The sequence below is a fragment of the Homarus americanus genome, unplaced genomic scaffold (genome assembly GCF_018991925.1).
Source record: "Homarus americanus isolate GMGI-L3 unplaced genomic scaffold, GMGI_Hamer_2.0 scaffold19318, whole genome shotgun sequence".
NCBI lineage: Eukaryota > Metazoa > Arthropoda > Malacostraca > Decapoda > Nephropidae > Homarus > Homarus americanus.
This window is the reverse complement of record NW_024732238.1, coordinates 865203-883125: the sequence shown is the minus strand read 5'-3', so window position 1 is coordinate 883125 and position 17923 is coordinate 865203. Positions and strand designations below refer to the sequence as shown.

General features: G+C 35.7%; 1 protein-coding gene across 2 annotated transcripts; it reads right to left on the bottom strand.

Moving 5' to 3' along the window:
* Positions 1 to 698: 698 nt before the first annotated feature.
* Positions 699 to 17162, bottom strand: LOC121868271 (40S ribosomal protein S11-like). Of its 2 annotated transcripts, none has more exons than XM_042368694.1 (5): positions 17066 to 17162; positions 10603 to 10725; positions 7098 to 7252; positions 1074 to 1124; positions 699 to 842 (listed from the first exon to the last, which is right to left on the bottom strand). In XM_042368694.1, exons 1-5 carry the CDS (start codon positions 17072 to 17074, stop codon positions 719 to 721), a joined length of 462 nt encoding a protein of 153 aa, XP_042224628.1. In that variant the 5' UTR covers positions 17075 to 17162; the 3' UTR covers positions 699 to 718. The 2 variants fall into 2 exon arrangements, with proteins under 2 accessions (XP_042224628.1, XP_042224627.1); XM_042368693.1 differs by lacking the exon at positions 10603 to 10725 and adding an exon at positions 10097 to 10219.
* Between the last annotated feature and the right edge of the window lie 761 nt (positions 17163 to 17923).

The window sequence follows — 17923 nt, the reverse complement described above, 5'->3', positions numbered from 1 at the left end:
ACCTTCACAGTATTCTGTGATGAAATATAATAGTTACCGCTACTGATAACCACAAGGAAAAAGAAAACACTTAGTTCACAAGCCCTTCCGTGTAATTCACATCTTCAGGGGATGTTAAATTGTGTTTTCCAGAACTGTGCCAGTGTTAGTTCAGGATCAGTGGAAGTTGCCTGATGACACCTGAACATTTTCTTCATGTACAGCTTCTTAAAGTTGCTGATCCCATTCTGGTCCATTAGCTGTATGATTGATGTAGCATTGGGAGGCAAAACAACACTTTGACAAAGTCAAACTGAGACTCCAATATGTATGTGTATTTACTTTCTCCTCTGTTCTGAAGTAGTGTCTGTTTCTCCTGGACTATTCTATAACCCCCTATTGTAACACCTGGGATGAGGTTCTCCTAATCACAGTGTCTAAATGCTGTTGTTATCTCCTTTTCAGTATTCTTTATGAATCTTTACACCAAATTCCATTAACTATGAACTTTTCATGATTAAAAGATGTTGGGCATATTGTTCAGGATGAAATAAGATGAAGAAAACCAGAATAACTTTAAAAAATTGTGAATGGAGTACAATCATACAAAACTAAATATAAGAAATCTTAACACTCACATGTGATGCAAAGTTAACTATTCTCAGGAAATTACTGAAACTAAAAGGTATACATAGAGGAATTGTAAGAAAAAAACAGCATTGTCTTACAAGATATATATTCAGAACTTCTGGAATTGTTTTTTAGTGCCAGGAGCCTTGCTGATCTTCAACACATTGAATCGAACAGTCTTTGACAGGGGGCGGCATTCCCCAACAGTCACAATATCGCCAGGCCTCACATCCCTGCAACAAAAAGAGACTATAGTCTAGAACTCTAGATCGCTCTGCAATTCAACTTAAAGAATAAAGTGCTGCCTAGTTATAAAGTGTACAGTGTAAGCAGTTAGACTTATTCATTGCAAGAACTACAATTCCTTTTCCCTTCAACTTTGGTTAGTAAAGTTCAAATTTTTTTCATGAGTTCCATGCTTCCTTTTTTTTAACACAATAAGTTATGCTTTTCATCCTACATACCTAAAGCATGGAGAGAGATGAACAGACATGTTCCTATGCCTTTTTTCAAATCTGTAAAGTAAATAAAAATGTCAATACAATATAAATAAATATATTACAAAGATGGTTATAATGTACACACACAATTTCTGAACCATCATCATCATTGTTTTAGTTATCTTTCCACACCTGTGTGGGGTAGCTGTGATTACCTGATGGCAGCTCTCCATGCTGCACATATCTCTTGCAGCCTCTCTCGCCAGGCTCTATATAGGAGATAGTTACTTACAACCTCTCCCCCATGTCATTCTTGGCTTCCTTCTAACTCTCCTCCCCTTCACATTCAAACTCCTGTATCTCTTGACTGAAATGGTCCTCGTTCTCATATATATATATATATATATATATATATATATATATATATATATATATATATATATATATATATATATATATATATATATATATATATATATATATATATATATATATATATATATATATATATATATATATATATATATATATATTGTAACCCTTAAGAAATGTTTGTGAATGTCATCCCCAGCTTCAAAGTAAGCACCAATGATAATGGAACCCACTGGATCTGTGAGGATATTTTCTCTCCCTAAATTCTTGTTACACCACAAACAGCATGGTACAGTGGTGAAAGACCAAGCTCCAGGGTAAATTATGAAAATAATTGCAAGCAATGCCTAAGATTAAATGATGATTGTCAAAAACTTGGGTACTGGTGGTTCACTGTTAGTGTAAAAATGGGATATAAATTAAGCAAGTGCTGATGTCATAGAATCATTGTGAGTGGTTTGGTGGAACCAAGGCCTAAAAGACCTCAACATTTGACCTGTAACCAATCTCATGACTGATGTGAACCGAGACCTATACTAATGAGTTGCCAGTAGCATTTTACCACGAGAGGATGCAGTATCTTAATCAACCCCCCCCCCTCCCTTTAAAAAAAAGATAGGAGGGTTGCCAATCATGATCAATCAAACCGTAAATTTTTACAGGCTGATTTTCTCAACTTTGTTACATCTTAATTCCACTGTCAAATACATATACAGTACACAACATTTCAGCAACAAGAATAGTGACTATGTGCTGTATATATAAAAGATAAAGAATATTCTGTACAATTATCAGTAAAAATATAACAAGACTGCATTTGTTTTACAATACTGTACTTCATTAACCCTTAAACCCCGGGTTAGGGTGCTGTTGGCAGTATAACTTCCGATAAAGCGAAAAAGATTCAACTTAAAAAAAGGGGGGGGGGGAAGGAGGGAATTAGGTGGACATGGAACACCACCCGGTGCGCGCTGGTCGGACGTTCTGGAACGTCACCCGGGGCCGAAGGGTTAAGTATTTTAACTACTGACTTCTTTCCATATAGTAATTTTATATTCTAAACCTAACTGCACCAGTGGCAGCCCTGATCAAATCATTTCACAGCTTGAAAGATAAAAATACTGAACTTGCATCAATCCTTAATCTTTTAAAGTTTCTGACAAATTTCAAGAAGACCACTTCCCATCTACAAAATCCTTCTCCATATGAAGTTTGCCAAGACAAACAGTTGGATGAAGAGCAAACCTACAGTATAGTCCCCTAGTTTGTGACTTGAATAGCACTTCATTTTCTGAAAATGGATACTATATCACTGGATCTTCTATTACAACAAGGAGTCAAGGAGTTCATAAATGCAAAATTTTCAATAACAACCCAATACCTTACAAAAAAATGAGGATAGGAGACAAACAACAAAAAATCAACAGTAAATTGATACATTTAAAAGGCCTCTGTTACTTAATCATGAAGACTACATCAATAGCAAGAAGCATCACCACTACCTGCCTGTTAAATAATCATTCCTTTAATCTTACAACAAAGACCATCCCAACTCCATAGACTGTATTAGCAATAAATGTCAGTGGTAATAAACACTGAAGATTCCATTGAAAGTTTACTGTCCTAAAAAGAATCAGAAGAGGTTAGACATCAGGAACACCACTGTAAATTACTAAAGAAATGGGAGAAACTATAGCAACTGAGTACCGAGATGATTACTGATTTGTTTAAGAGATGAACTACGAGTAAATTGTTTATATCATCAGAAAAACGAATATGTTGTTCCAGGGACCATATGAAATAACCCAGACATCAATCAATTTTTCAGTTTGGTTGGCTACAGAGAAAACCCTGCAGTGTTATTATTTGAGATAACCAAGTTTCTCCCAAATCTTCTTTACCACCTCATAATATCCTATTTCTTTTTTAGGCATCATTTATCCCTTCTCTACTGCCGCCTCCATATAAGCATTTGCAAACATTCACTTCCCTAAACTTAGGATGGCTAATTATATATACTGTACTGTTATCTGCCAACCTAACAATGTACACAACAGTGGGGAAGCATAATAGTATTTCCACACTAACCTAGACATAAGCCATGCCCCTCTTCTATAAAAATAGATGATTGGTTCATAGAAAATGTTGATGTAGCTGTCCATTTATTCATACTAAAAATGTTCACAATTGGTAAACAGACCTGTTATTCTCTAAAATAATGTTAATAAAACAGGACTATCAAAATGCAAATAATCTCAAGGCATTAGCACTTCTGAGAAGATGTTTAGAAAATTGGAAATATTTATCATTAAAAGTCAATGTCAAAAATGAAATTTGCTTTTGAATAAGGTATTTTCATATTTTTTGTTTCATACCAACAATAAAGGAAACAAACAAATGATACCCAAAATACAGAACAATAGGTAATGAATTATAGTTTGACTGGCTGTACAGATATACTGTATATCCAAAATCATTTATATAACTGTAATTAGGGGTATATGCATTCCAACAAGAACAGTAATACCCCTTGAAAGCTCAGGATGTGTTGAGAGAGAGATATTCCCAGCATTATGTGTTACCTATGAGTGATACATGATGATTCAATTTGGTTACTTTATGGGAAACAATATGAGACCGTGGACAATAAATTTTGGTACATGAGGGCTGTCACTTGTCACACGTAAAATTTTGGAGCATATCGACCCCACCTGCACAGATAGTTGTTTTAGCTACTGTACAAAAAGGCAACTGACTATTAAACCAGGGTATATGCAGGAGCATAATACACTACATAATTCTTTTTAAGTGTTGATAATTACACTACGATATTATTTACTAAGCGTTAAAGACATGGTGAGGGATGGTCTGGACAATCAGCTGTTTATGCTATGCAAACAAATCTGCTGTGAATTTAATATGCCACAATAACTCATCTCGGGTTGTGTGGGACTTTTCAGGAAAAGTTGATATTTTTTGATAATGTTTTATTAATCCAGCACCAAATGAATTATGGTGAAATTGCATACTGTACTGTCGTTACAGTATAAAGAGATCCCAGGCTGACAAGCAATCCAGCCAGCAGCCCCTACCTCTCCCTGACTGCACACCCAGCTGTAATTTTGTATTTTATTTAATTTTTTTTCACTCCATTTCTTTACATGCAAACCTTCCATTGTATAAGAACTGAATAAGATTGTCTTAGATTTTTTGGTGTTGAACACTTGTGTGGTAGAATACAGTATAGTGAGCACCATAACACACGAGTGCCTGTGAGAAGGCTGCGCACATAGCATTGTTACTTTCCAAACCATTTAAGTTGTGGGAATATAATTTCAATGCTCTTATGTGACTTAGGAAAAACAATAAAATAAATAAATAAATAAACTACAGGATATATATACATACAGTATTACCCCGCTTTACACGGTTTCACTTTCCTTTCCGCGATTTCTCATTTACAAGGTACCTTGCCAGAACCAGACTTTCACTTTCCGCGGTGCATCTACTCATATACACGGTGAAGTATATTTTTTTTTTATTTAGCTCATAAAATTCATACAAATTACCCGGCCAGAATATAATTTGCATTGCTGGAATTCTTACAATATGATGATCATTTTGAATATAAACATCATGGATTTTGCATTAGACATACAAATTTTAGATCTAAAGTAATAATTTGGTTTACACAAAGCAAATATTTTATCTTTTGTGCAAAATATATGAAGTTTACATTCAAAATATTCCCTGACCTGCAAGGAATCCAGAAATGTCAATTATATTATCCTAACTTTAGTCTGAGGTATTATTTATTACTAAACGTTAAAATCTAGAGTTTTCACCCACACATTTATCTGGTAGGGAGGGAAGGTGGGGGGGAGGGTTGGGACCGACCGACCCAGCTGGCGTGAGTGTGAGAGGGGGGGAGGCAAGGTGGGGTACTTTGATTGACAGATAGTGTCGTGAAGAATATTTTTTTTTTTATTAACTGAAGATATTTGTTTTAGCTCATAAAATTCATACAAATTACTCGACCAGAATATAATTTACATTGCTGGAATTCTTACAATATGATGATCATTTTGAATATAAACATCATGGATTTTGCATTAGACATACAAATTTTAGATCTAATGTAATAATTTGGTTTACACAAAGCAAATATTTTATCTTTTGTGCAAAATATATGAAGTTTACATTCAAAATATTCCCTGACCTGCAAGGAATCCAGAAATGTCAATTATATTATCCTAACTTTAGTCTGAGGTATTATTTATTACTAAACGTTAAAATCTAGAGTTTTCACCCAAACATTAATCAGAGAGGTAGGAGCTAGTGAGCTGGGAAGAGGGGATTTGAGTCCATTATTTGAATGGACATTAACCTGGCGACTGTATTTCTCTTAAATATTAATTGTGTGAGCATACCATCATAAAATTTAGATGTTATTTTTACTACAACATAGGTATTGTGTCGGAAAAAGTGGAGTTTGGGGGTCGGGCCAGTCTCTATTGGAATTAATCCCATATGTTCTGTTGTTCACTTTACGCGGTTTTCACTTTCCGCGGTACCCTGTGGGTTCAATTGACCGCGTAAATCGGGGTACTACTGTATATATATATATATATATATATATATATATATATATATATATATATATATATATATATATATATATATATATATATATATATATATATATATATATATATATATATATATATATATATATATATATATATATATATATATATATATATATATATATATATATATATATATATATATATACAGTGGTCCCTCGATTAATGAACCGTTCAATTAACGAATTAGCTCCCATAAGCATTTTAAGTACCATTAACGAACAAAACTTGATTAACGAACGCCTTAAAATTATTGGTCATTCTGAAATTTAGTTAACATATTGATAATATATACAGTACAGGGAACAGTTTTGTGTGCCCTTCAGCTGATCAAATCACCCACCAACGCTTCTCAGTTTAACTTTGTTTACGGTGGAGTGAACATCGAGTTTGTTGGTCTCTTAAATATTTTTACAATAAAATTATTGGCCATTCTGAAATTTAGTTAACATATTGATAATATACAGTGCAGAAATTATTATGAAACATGAAGAAGGCATTAGAACCAATGGTCTCTGTAAAGAATATGGCATGTCACCATCGACTGCCTCTACAATCAGCTGTTTGATATGTAAACAAAGCTGCCAATTTGTTTCTGATAACTTGAGAGTATTTTCCAATTATTATTTATTTGTACGTGTTTTTGTGTGTTTGTCTACACACACACAGACATATTTACAATACAGCTAAAGGAAATTACTGTCTCTAGAATGAGTGACTCCCTGTCTCTGCCTCGAAAATTACGGCAACTTTAAAACTACCCAATGACATTCTTGGGTACATCCAGGGCGTCATCCGCGAATAATAGAGAACCGCAAAATAAAATCCGCAAACTTGGGGGCCCCCGGTACCCCTAATTACATTATTTCTTATGAGAAAAATTTCATTATAAAGTTTCACTATAAATCACTTTTCTATGGAACACTCCTCAGACATACGAGGCCTCCCTTCTATTTAACACAACATGCCCAATTTCCTGTTTTGTACCCTTCTAGTAAAACCACTTGAGCAAGATTTTACCATCAATTACCTGTTATACTTCTTCACGTAATGGAGATAGTCCCTACGGATGGTGATGGTGCGCTGCATCTTCATCTTCTGAACCACACCAGTCAAGATACGACCTCGAATTGATACATTTCCAGTAAAGGGGCACTTCTTGTCAATATATGTGCCTTCAACAGCCTATAAAACAAAAAAATATTAGGATATGTCAATGGCACTCACACACACGAATAATCATTGCAAATCCCCAGTTTGCCGATACTCAAAATTATGTCAATTCCCTATAAGAATTATTAAAGATAATAATAACTACTCCTGTACTTTATTGTGTTCTTTTCTGAATACAGTACTGTACGGAGTTCCCTTGTGACAATAATAAAAGTTTTGGGCATCTAATGTCTTACTCTGATTCATTGTAAGCCCCATATACAGGGACCCACAGGATCTAAGAGTAACTTACTCTTCCTGGTGTTTACGCCACACCTCCAATTTATGTGGCGGCATGGGAAAAAGTCCAGGTGGATATTGTTGCATAAGTTGATAAATAGGGGACTAACCACTGAAGGACACAAGTACAGTATAACTAAATATATCTAATCTTTAAGAGGATTTAATTATCTTTATGGATTACAGTACTGTACTAGAATTAGACAAGTACACATACATGAGCAACAACATTGTGTCCTAAACTCAAGTAAAACTTGTGTTATTTGAAGATGCTAGCATATAATTTGCCTGGTTTACACTTGATAACATGTAGCAAGTTGTATGCAAAAGGATGGCAAGTGCTGGGAGGAAGTTTCACCGATACAGAGTGTAGAGGCCACTGCTTCACACTCAGGCTTGCAGAGATTCCACACATCACTCATTAAAAAAAATAAAAATAAAATAAAAACATATAAATCTAAGATCTCAAAACAAAGCCAACAGCATTTCACAACCGAGGTGCTCAGGGGAACAGTAACGAATATTGTTTTTTAAAGATACAGTATTCAGTTAAAGTTGTGTAGCTTATTTTCCACACATCCACATTACACAGCTATGAGGAAACTGGTGTCAAGAGATAGTAAATTTAATTTAGTTTAAGGAAATGTATATAAATCTTTAATTCTGAATACCGAGAAAAAAGATTTTGGCGTATTTGTCACTGTTCCCCGATCACCTCAATTACCCCCAAAGCTAAACTCAAATTCATAAAAAAAAAATTACTCATCAAACATTAGTGGCATCTGTATAAATCTGAATTTATTTTAATCTTTTCAATTAACTTTTAAACTGTAATCTACTAAAAAAAAACAAATTTTTCTGAAAGTGTGGAATCCCCGAAGTTAGGTACACACAGATGAACACCAAAGTGATTAGGAAAATATGAAAATTCTTACTGAGCATGAAGCCAAGAAGCCAACTTCTTATCATGCTCCAAGACTTTACAGTTAAAGTAGAAAGAACATCTATAACAATTGAATTTAGAAATATCCTTTATGCCTTTTCCCATAATTGCGGGGTGGCAACCCTTGGTGAGAAGCATTAGGTTAGTCTAGGGCACTGACATGGATGAAAACCATCCGTGTGGTCACCTCACCAGAATAGCACCCCTCCAATCTTATGTGTAGGGATGCTGTGTCAACTGTACCGTCTTATTCCCTATGCCTGAATAAATCAACAGTAATCTTTTATTACACTTCTGGTTTTTAGCCAGGATTCTAAGACCAGTCAACAATATTGCAGATCTAATTTATCTTATTTTATCCATATTGCTTTCCTATTATTTGTACAGTACAGTACCACGTATGGAATAAAAGGGACCAAATTGCAATTGAATGAAGAAATATTAACTTGGGTATAAAATATAACAATTCTAAAACAAGAACTGTACTGTATACAGTAACTGACATTACATCTGAATTAAGGAGTCATACTAACATTCTGCTTTAAAAATTAATTAATGATACCACGAGATCACTGATGGCTATTTCATGGGCTTGTTCCCCATTGGCAAAAATGTTGAATGCTGCCTAAATTTCTGAAACTGTAACCATTTACTAAGGTACTGAGATACATGTAGTATCAAGTAATGTACTGTATCTACAAATTCCCTTGGGAATGAGTTGAGATTTCAAAATACATTACAATAATTTGTTTTTCTTGGTACACTATAGACATTCACTATGCAATCAAAGTTTAAAATCATTTTAAAGGTTTAATTATAGTCTTAAAAAGATGGAGTTACCTGTAGCTTAAAACCTCACAGCAGTTACCTTTATTGTAAATTACCTATAGTACAGTATTCATTTTGAATAATCTATGGCAAAATCAGGGTAAAAATAAACCTCTGATCCATAGCATAAGGAGGATGAACTCACTAGTATTATGACATGCTGCCTAACTACAACTACCCATATGAAAGGTTGGCAAGCATAATAAATGAACAAAAACAACAATCAAAAAATCATGTGAAAGAAAAAAAAAAAAAAAATTATATATATATATATATATATATATATATATATATATATATATATATATATATATATATATATATATATATATATATATATATATATATATATATATATATATATATATATATATATAGGTGCTCCTCTACTTACGAGTTATGAGTTACGTTTACTCTTGTAGATACCAAACATATTGTAAAAAATGAAAAGATTATGGATATTTAGTACAGCTATACCCTTTAATACAGCCTTAAAACCTGGCTCACTCTTCTCCTCTTAGGTAATGTTTGTTCTATCTGGAATTTTCTTCAAAATAATCCAGTCTCATCCACATTAAACACCTGTTCTGGCAGGTAACCCCCTCAGTGATGATGTTTGTATCTCTGAAAGTTTGTAAGTTGAACGTTCTTAAGTAGAGGAGCACCATATATATATATATATATATATATATATATATATATATATATATATATATATATATATATATATATATATATATATATATATATATATATATATATATATATATATATATATATTAAAAAATAAGCCACTATGTTACTACCTCACGGGGAGTCTTGAAGCCCAGGCCAACCTTACGCAAATGGCGCTTAGTTTTGCCTCCCTTCTCCTTGGGATTCTTGGAGTTAAGGAAGACTGTGGGCTGCTTCTGGAAAGCCTTCTCGGTCTGGAACAACCATGCAAGGTGCCGATGTTAAAGGTTACACACATCATGCAGGAAAACGTAGGAAGGGAATCACTACAGAGAGGACACTGATCAAAACAAACAATGAGTTCTGGATAAACAACGCATAAAAAAAAGTTAGGGCTTGAAAATTCCCGAGTTCTGATCAGTGTTCCACCTCCAATACTAGAGACTCCCCACACAACACACAAGACAGGTAAGTGTGCCAGGGAGCCAGCTTTGGCACTAGTTAAGAGTGGTGATGGGAGGGAGGGAAGTGGAGGGGAAGGGACAGGCAACAACCAGACAACTCAAACAGGCCTAAGTCAGCATGCCTGCTAGTGGCTGCCTCCTATTGAGGCACCATGTGCTGGGTGCCCGCTTACCTCGCGGGGGGCCTTGAAGCCAAGCCCCACCTGCCGAGTGTGCCTTAGGCCACGTGGCCTCTTTCCCAGAACCTTCTTGCGGTTCAGGAAAACAAGAGGCTGCTTCTGGAAGGCTCGCTCACTCTGTAATCAGCTGCTAGGTTAATACTGGTTTACCTTCTAACAAATTACCAAAGGCTAAACTATATGAAATTTTCTTACAAGGTTGAACTTAAAATCTTTTTATCAATTACATTTACTGCAAATTGCCATATAAAAAATATCTGCAGAACTGACTATTTTTAGCCAAAATATAGTTTTGTTTCGATAAGTTTACAAATGCTTTTGCTTTACAGTATACTTATACCTAGTGTTTAATTTAACTGAAAACTACCATGTAGCCAGGAGGGCAACAAAGTCAGTCAAGCATCGACTAGCCAAGTGAGTGACTGATAGCAGTCCTGTCTTTGATGCAATATTACTTCATTTCAGATATAATCTGACTTGAATCAACCAAACCAACCTAATTAAGGTCAGGTTATAGTTAGTTTGTGCTGTCTAAAATGATGTATTTTGACTAATTAACACATGGCTGACTATGACCTCTCTATTTGCATGTGGCGAGTGCCAGCAATCAGAAATTACCTGTTGCTGATTACTACAGTACTGTACAGGGAGCCTAAATACAGCCTCTCTTCCCCAACATTCTGCCTTTTTATTACTGTACTGTAAAGCCTTTGGAGACAAACACTCAATCACCCAAAGTTGAATATTTTATTTACTCTTGAAGCAAATATTTCCCCAGTGCAAATTACCAATACAGTATTTTAGGGTTGTTTTTGTGACTTTAGCATAGAACATGTCAACAATTCGAGAAGTAATGTATCTGCAGTTCAATCAAAGACAACAGTTAGCTAAATGTTTAAGTCTACAGTTCATAATAAATTAAGTCCAGGAAAAGTGATAATATTGTACTATATAACACTACTCAAATGTACAGTTTTGTGTTAAGTAGTTACAGTACCCGTTAAAAATCATATGAAACTACAAGTATCATGTGACAATTTAACCATCTACACAGGTGATTTGCTCAACTCTACGACCATCTATTCTTTAATTCTTTAACAAACACAAAAATTAAGTCCACTGAGGCATATTGGAAAAAAATTTGAAGCTTTTTTTATTCAAAAAGGGTTTGTTTGTGTTATTGTACAATACAGGCTAATGCATTCCATTTCCCCCCTAGTATCTAAACCATTGGTCAAGAGCCCCCCTTTTTTTGGTTCGGCTATATTTTAAAAGTGTCATTATTATAATAAAAATAATTTATTGTATCACGAATTTAAAAATTTTAGCGAGTGGCTAAAAAGCTGTACTGCACTGAGGCTTTTGTACCCATTTTCACTGAAGCATTCTGGGAAATGACTGAAGAAATCAGGTTGGATCATTTTTGCCTAAAGTTAAGATTGTTAAGCCAGTGGGTTTCTAGGGCCTGTGGTATTTCGCTTTCATGTATAATTTATAATAAGCTCATTTGGTCTTGTGTTTTTATATTTTACTGTACCTATGTACTGTATAGTTATCCCTCATTTAATGATGGGGTTGCGTTTCTGGAAACCTAACGTTAAGTGAAATTACGAAGGTTAACATCAAAGAATAGAGGATGAACAACGGATTCAAACGGCAGGGCGGAAAATACTGAGTACAGTACAGTACTGCATTGAGCCCAACTGTGCTCACTGACCCTTCCCCAATGTGTTGTCATGGCATACACACAGCATAGCAACAACATGACTCTGAGTGTGTCATGTTGCTCAGAGGATGGTTAGTGTGTGGAAGGAGCTATTTTTTGTACATAAAACATATGCTATTGTATAATATGATACCATATGCTATGTCTCAACTTTATTCTTTATCATAGAAATTTGTGTTAATTTTTGACGTATGCAATTTGATCAAATTAGACTTCCCTTTTGCTTACTTAATCGTTTGACTTTGAACAACGTTGTTTATAAAGAACAAAGTTGTTCAGAGTTAAACAATTTAGTGAGCAAAAGGTAAGTCTAATTTTATCCTTTTATTACATGTAACAATGGCAACATGCTGCCTGCCCCATCCCCAGTATTTTCCCTTTCCCAGTGAGTCAAGCTATCACTAAACCAAAGTTTGACCTAAAGTTTAGTGAGAAAAGAAAAAGAAAAAAAAATGCTCACGGATTAACATTAACAGACTACGGCGAGCTCACTGATAACGACGGAGAAATGAGCAATAATTTGAATAAATATTTTTCAACAGTTTTCACCACCGAAAATTTAAACATGATACCCGAGGCACCGACTCTATTCAGAGATAGTGAAGAAAACAAATAAAGTGAGATAGTAGTGACTAGTAACGATGTTAGTAAGCAAACAGACAAACTAAAGCCTAATAAGTCACCTGGTCCCGAAGAGATATTTGCCAGAGTATTAAAGGAATGTAAGGAAGAGCTTAGTATGCCCTTAGCAAAGTTGTTTAACATGTCATTAAAAACAGGTGTAGTACCAGAATCCTGGAGGATAGCGAATGTAATACCGATTTCCAAGAAGGGGGATAGATCACTATCCTCTAACTACCGCCCAATCAGTCTAACATCAATAGTAGGCAAATTACTGGAAGCAATCATTTCAAACTCTATTAAATCACCTGGAGAAAGCACCGATTGATCAATGATTCCCAGCATAGCTTCCAAGCGGACGTTCTTGCCTAACTAATCTATTAACATTCTTTTCATCAGTTTTCGAATCGGTGGACGAGGGGCACAATTATGATGTGGTATATCTCGACTTTAGCAAAGCCTTCGACAGAGTCCCCCACGAAAGACTAATTAGAAAGGTAGAAGCTCATGGCATCAAAGGTGACATCCTTAAATGGATTAGGGCGTGGTTACAGGACAGGAAACAGCGAGTGAGCATTAACAGCACTAAATCCCAGTGGAGCAACGTCACAAGTGGAGTTCCCCAAGGCTCAGTACTTGGACCATTATTATTTATTATATACATAAACGACATAGATATCGGCATTGACAGCAACATAAGTAAATTTGCTGAAGACACTAAAATAGGACGTGTTATCAAATCTGACAAGGACTCGGCAAAACTACAGGAAGATCTAAACAAATTTTTCGAATGGTCTGAAAAATGGCAGATGAAATTCAACGTCGACAAATGTAAAGTACTCAGTATAGGAGATGTAATCAGGGAAACCAGATACCAGATGAACAACGATGCCATAGAAAAATCCGACTGCGAGAGAGATTTAGGAGTAATGATAAGTAGGAACCTTAAGCCAAGTAAACAATGTGTTTTTGCTCGTAACAAGGATAATAAAGTACTTGGGTTCATACAAAGGAGTGTTAGTTACAAGACTAGCGAGGTCATCCTAAAACTGTATCTTGCTCTTGTGAGACCACACCTGGATTACGCAGTTCAGTTCTGGTCACCGTATTACAGAATGGATATAGAATCCTTGGAAAGAATTCAGAGGAGAATGACAAGACTAATCCCAGACATTAGGAACCTTGAGTATAGAGACAGGTTAAAGCATCTTAATTTGCACTCCCTCGAGAGACGTAGAGCGAGGGGCGACCTGATAGAGGTGTATAAATGGAAGTCAGGGCTAAACAAAGGGGACATTACAAAGGTACTCAAACTATCCAACCAGAGCGAATTCGTAACAATGGTTTTAAATTAGACAAATTTAGATTTAGGCGAAATAGGTAAACACTGGTTTGGAAACAGAGTAGTGGATGAATGGAACAAGTTACCAAATATCATCATTAACTCGAATACGCTGAATTGCTTCAAACATAGGTTGGATGCTCATATGAGCAATAGGGGTTGGGTGTAAACGGGACTGCCCAGTATGGGCCAATAGGCCCGCTGCAGTTTCCTCCATTCTTATGTTCTTAAAATGTAAAGTATTGATAAATATTTTACCATCTAAATGGTCAAATTAGCAAATTCGCAAGCTTTTTTGGCTACAAATGGTCAAATAACACTGTTATTTCTGTCTAAATGGTAAAATGAGTGGGACATTCTTCTAAATGGTAAAATAACAGTGAGCCATTCTTCTGTCTAAATGACAAAATAACAGTGGGACATTCTTCTGTCTAAATGACAAAATAACAGTGGGACATTCATTCATTTCTACAGAAAAATAGCAATATCCTCAAACATTCTGTACTGTCCAGCACCTTGACCAGGACATAAGTGGAACAAGGAAAATAGTGCTGAACACATTACTCTAGTCCAGTAGCGAAACCTATGGTAACATGATACATTACCCAGGCATTAGAAAGGACAAACTATTTGACATGCACAACAAATTAAGCAATACAGTAGTGTACTGTAATTGTTGTACAAATGAAAAGAAAACTAATTATTATATAAAATGGTGCCATTAAAATAAGGACATCACTACTGTATGTACACGTATTTTTTGTTTTGTTTTCTTAACGATCTTCAGTGAAACTTTTGTTATATTACTTAAATTTAAAATAAACTTCTTACAAAATACCTGTATTAATTCTACATTATTTTGTTAAATGATTTATACTACTGTACTGTACTTAGAAGGCAACAAACCTCTTTTATTATAAAATTTCACAAATACAGTAATCACAGTTGCCAAATGAAGGTAAAGTACAGCATGTATATATTAACAAAATTAAAAAATGATGAACGACACGACCACACAAGAATACTTCTGTATTACTCACACATATACTACTGTACTTTATCTTCAAACCGCTGAAGGCTGCAGCCTACTTGCTGTTGTTTTAATACAGTAATATCTCCTTTAGCCGGAATCCCTCAAACCCGAGGGAATGATTTTCCAAGGGGCACATTTTCTCGATACTCAGAAAATTAAAGATGGGGGAGTTTTTTCTGGGTTTGGGAGATGAAAATCAGGCGCATTTTCTGGAAATTCCGTGACAAAATTTCCGTAACCCGGAAAATTCCAGGGATGGGGGGGGGGGATAGTTTTCCGGGTTCGAGAGATGATGTAATGGGCAATTTAAGAACATAAGGAGTCTGCAATAGGCCGGTTGGCCTGTGCATGGCAGCTCATGTCGAGAGTTACTTCCACTCTCTATCATTCATGAATCTGTCTAGCCTCCTTTTAAAACTTTCCAGCGTTCCAGCACTTACAACAAAGTTGCTAAGCTTGTTCCACTCGCCCACCACCCTATTTGTGAACCAGTTCCTTCCTATCTCCCTCCTAAACCCAAACTTATCCAACTTAAATCCGTTGCTACGAGTCCTATCCTGCTCGAATATTATAAGAACTTTATCTATATCCCCTGCGAGAGAGATTTAGGAGTAATGATAAGTAGGAACCTTAAGCCAAGTAAACAATGTGTTTTTGCTCGCAACAAGGCTAATAAAGTACTTGGGTTCATACAAAGGAGTGTTAGTTACAAGACTAGCGAGGTCATCCTAAAACTGTATCTTGCTCTTGTGAGACCACACCTGGAATACGCAGTTCAGTTCTGGTCACCGTATTACAGAATGGATATAGAATCCTTGGAAAGAATTCAGAGGAGAATGACAAGACTAATCCCGGGCATTAGGAACCTTGAGTATGGAGACAGGTTAAAGCATCTTAATTTGCACTCCCTCGAGAGACGTAGAGCGAGGGGCGACCTGATAGAGGTGTATAAGTGGAAGGCAGGGCTAAACAAAGGGGACATTAAAAAGGTACTCAAACTATCCAACCAGGAGCGAACTCGTAACAATGATTTTAAATTAGACAAATTTAGATTTAGGCGGGAAATAGGTAAACACTGGTTTGGAAGCAGAGTAGTGGATGAATGGAACAAGTTACCAAATATCATCATTAACTTGAATACGCTGGATAGCTTCAAACATAGGTTGGATGCTTATATGAGCAATAGGGGTTGGGTGTAAACGGGACTGCCCAGTATGAGCCAATAGGCCCGCTGCAGTTTCCTCCATTCTTATGTTCTTATTCCTTTCACCCACTTAAATACTTGTATCATATCTTCCCGCACTCTTCGTCTTTCTAGGGAATGCAAGTTTAGTTTCTTTAATCTATATTGAAATAGAAGGTTTCTAAGTCCCGGAATCATTTTCGTCACTCCTGGCTTAAGACACGGGCCCCAACTCGATAATGAATAGAAATAAGCTTTTATCAACTTTCTTGTGCTATTATCAGTTATAATTTCCTCATTGATTACCACTTCTTATATATCTACACGGTCTGTGTAAGTGCTACACCAATGTGCACTTGTATGACAATTTTCTCGAATAAATATCACTGTACACACGTGTGTGGTTCAGCTGGCGCCAATATTTACTGTATATCATACTCTACAACATGTAATTCATATTTACTTCACCAGAATTTAAGTCATACAACTAGATGGCATTTAACAAATAAACACGGGCTACAACTAATATAATACATTAATTTATAACCTTACTTGATCCATGCTGGCGACCTGCCTGGGCGACCATCAACAGGAAAGGAGGATGACACGCAGCGCTGCCACACACGGCGGCCAGTATGACACGCACCTACTGTTAAAGGGATATATTAAGAAACTTCTAAACCATATAAAATATTTATACTCTTTCAGGACAGATATGTGCAAAAATATTATTTTTTATTTATGTTGTTATCTATCAACTCATAGTTATTTAAAAATATTTAATATTGATATTACGATATTTTCTTTTTCAGAAAAAACGGATACAAATTTTGGGGAAACTATTCTGGAACAGCTGCTAAGCTACACTGAGCTGGTTTTACCTACTTTTTGTTTAATTTATTTTTTTCACCACTTATCAGCTTACTCGCCGTTTAGGCGGTTAGACTATCCATATGCAGTGTTTGTACCACTGCAGGAAGAAACCGAAGTCCGGGAAACTTATGATGTTTGGTAGGGTCACACAGGCTAACACCCTTCTCATGTGTGTCCGTGTCAAGCAAGACTCGAACCATGATATATTGGTGAGACTCAGAGCTACACACGTTACCTCTGAACCATCAACAATGTTTTTTCAGTATCCTCGCAACCAACTTATTATCTGATCGGGCGGTCGTTCTGTACTATGTACAGGCTCTTGAATATACCTGAACACATGTCAGTGTTAATAAAGTCTGGTCTTAAATGAGGTCACACTCGATGAGGTCCCAACATTCTCTAGCAGGTTGTATCAATCAAAAGTTCCTAAATCTTACTACTAAGAAGTTAACTATGACACTTTTCTGTACTGATAGCTTCTGCAGACTTGACTAACACTGGAGCAGGTTCAAGTACATTCAGGAGCCGGTGCAT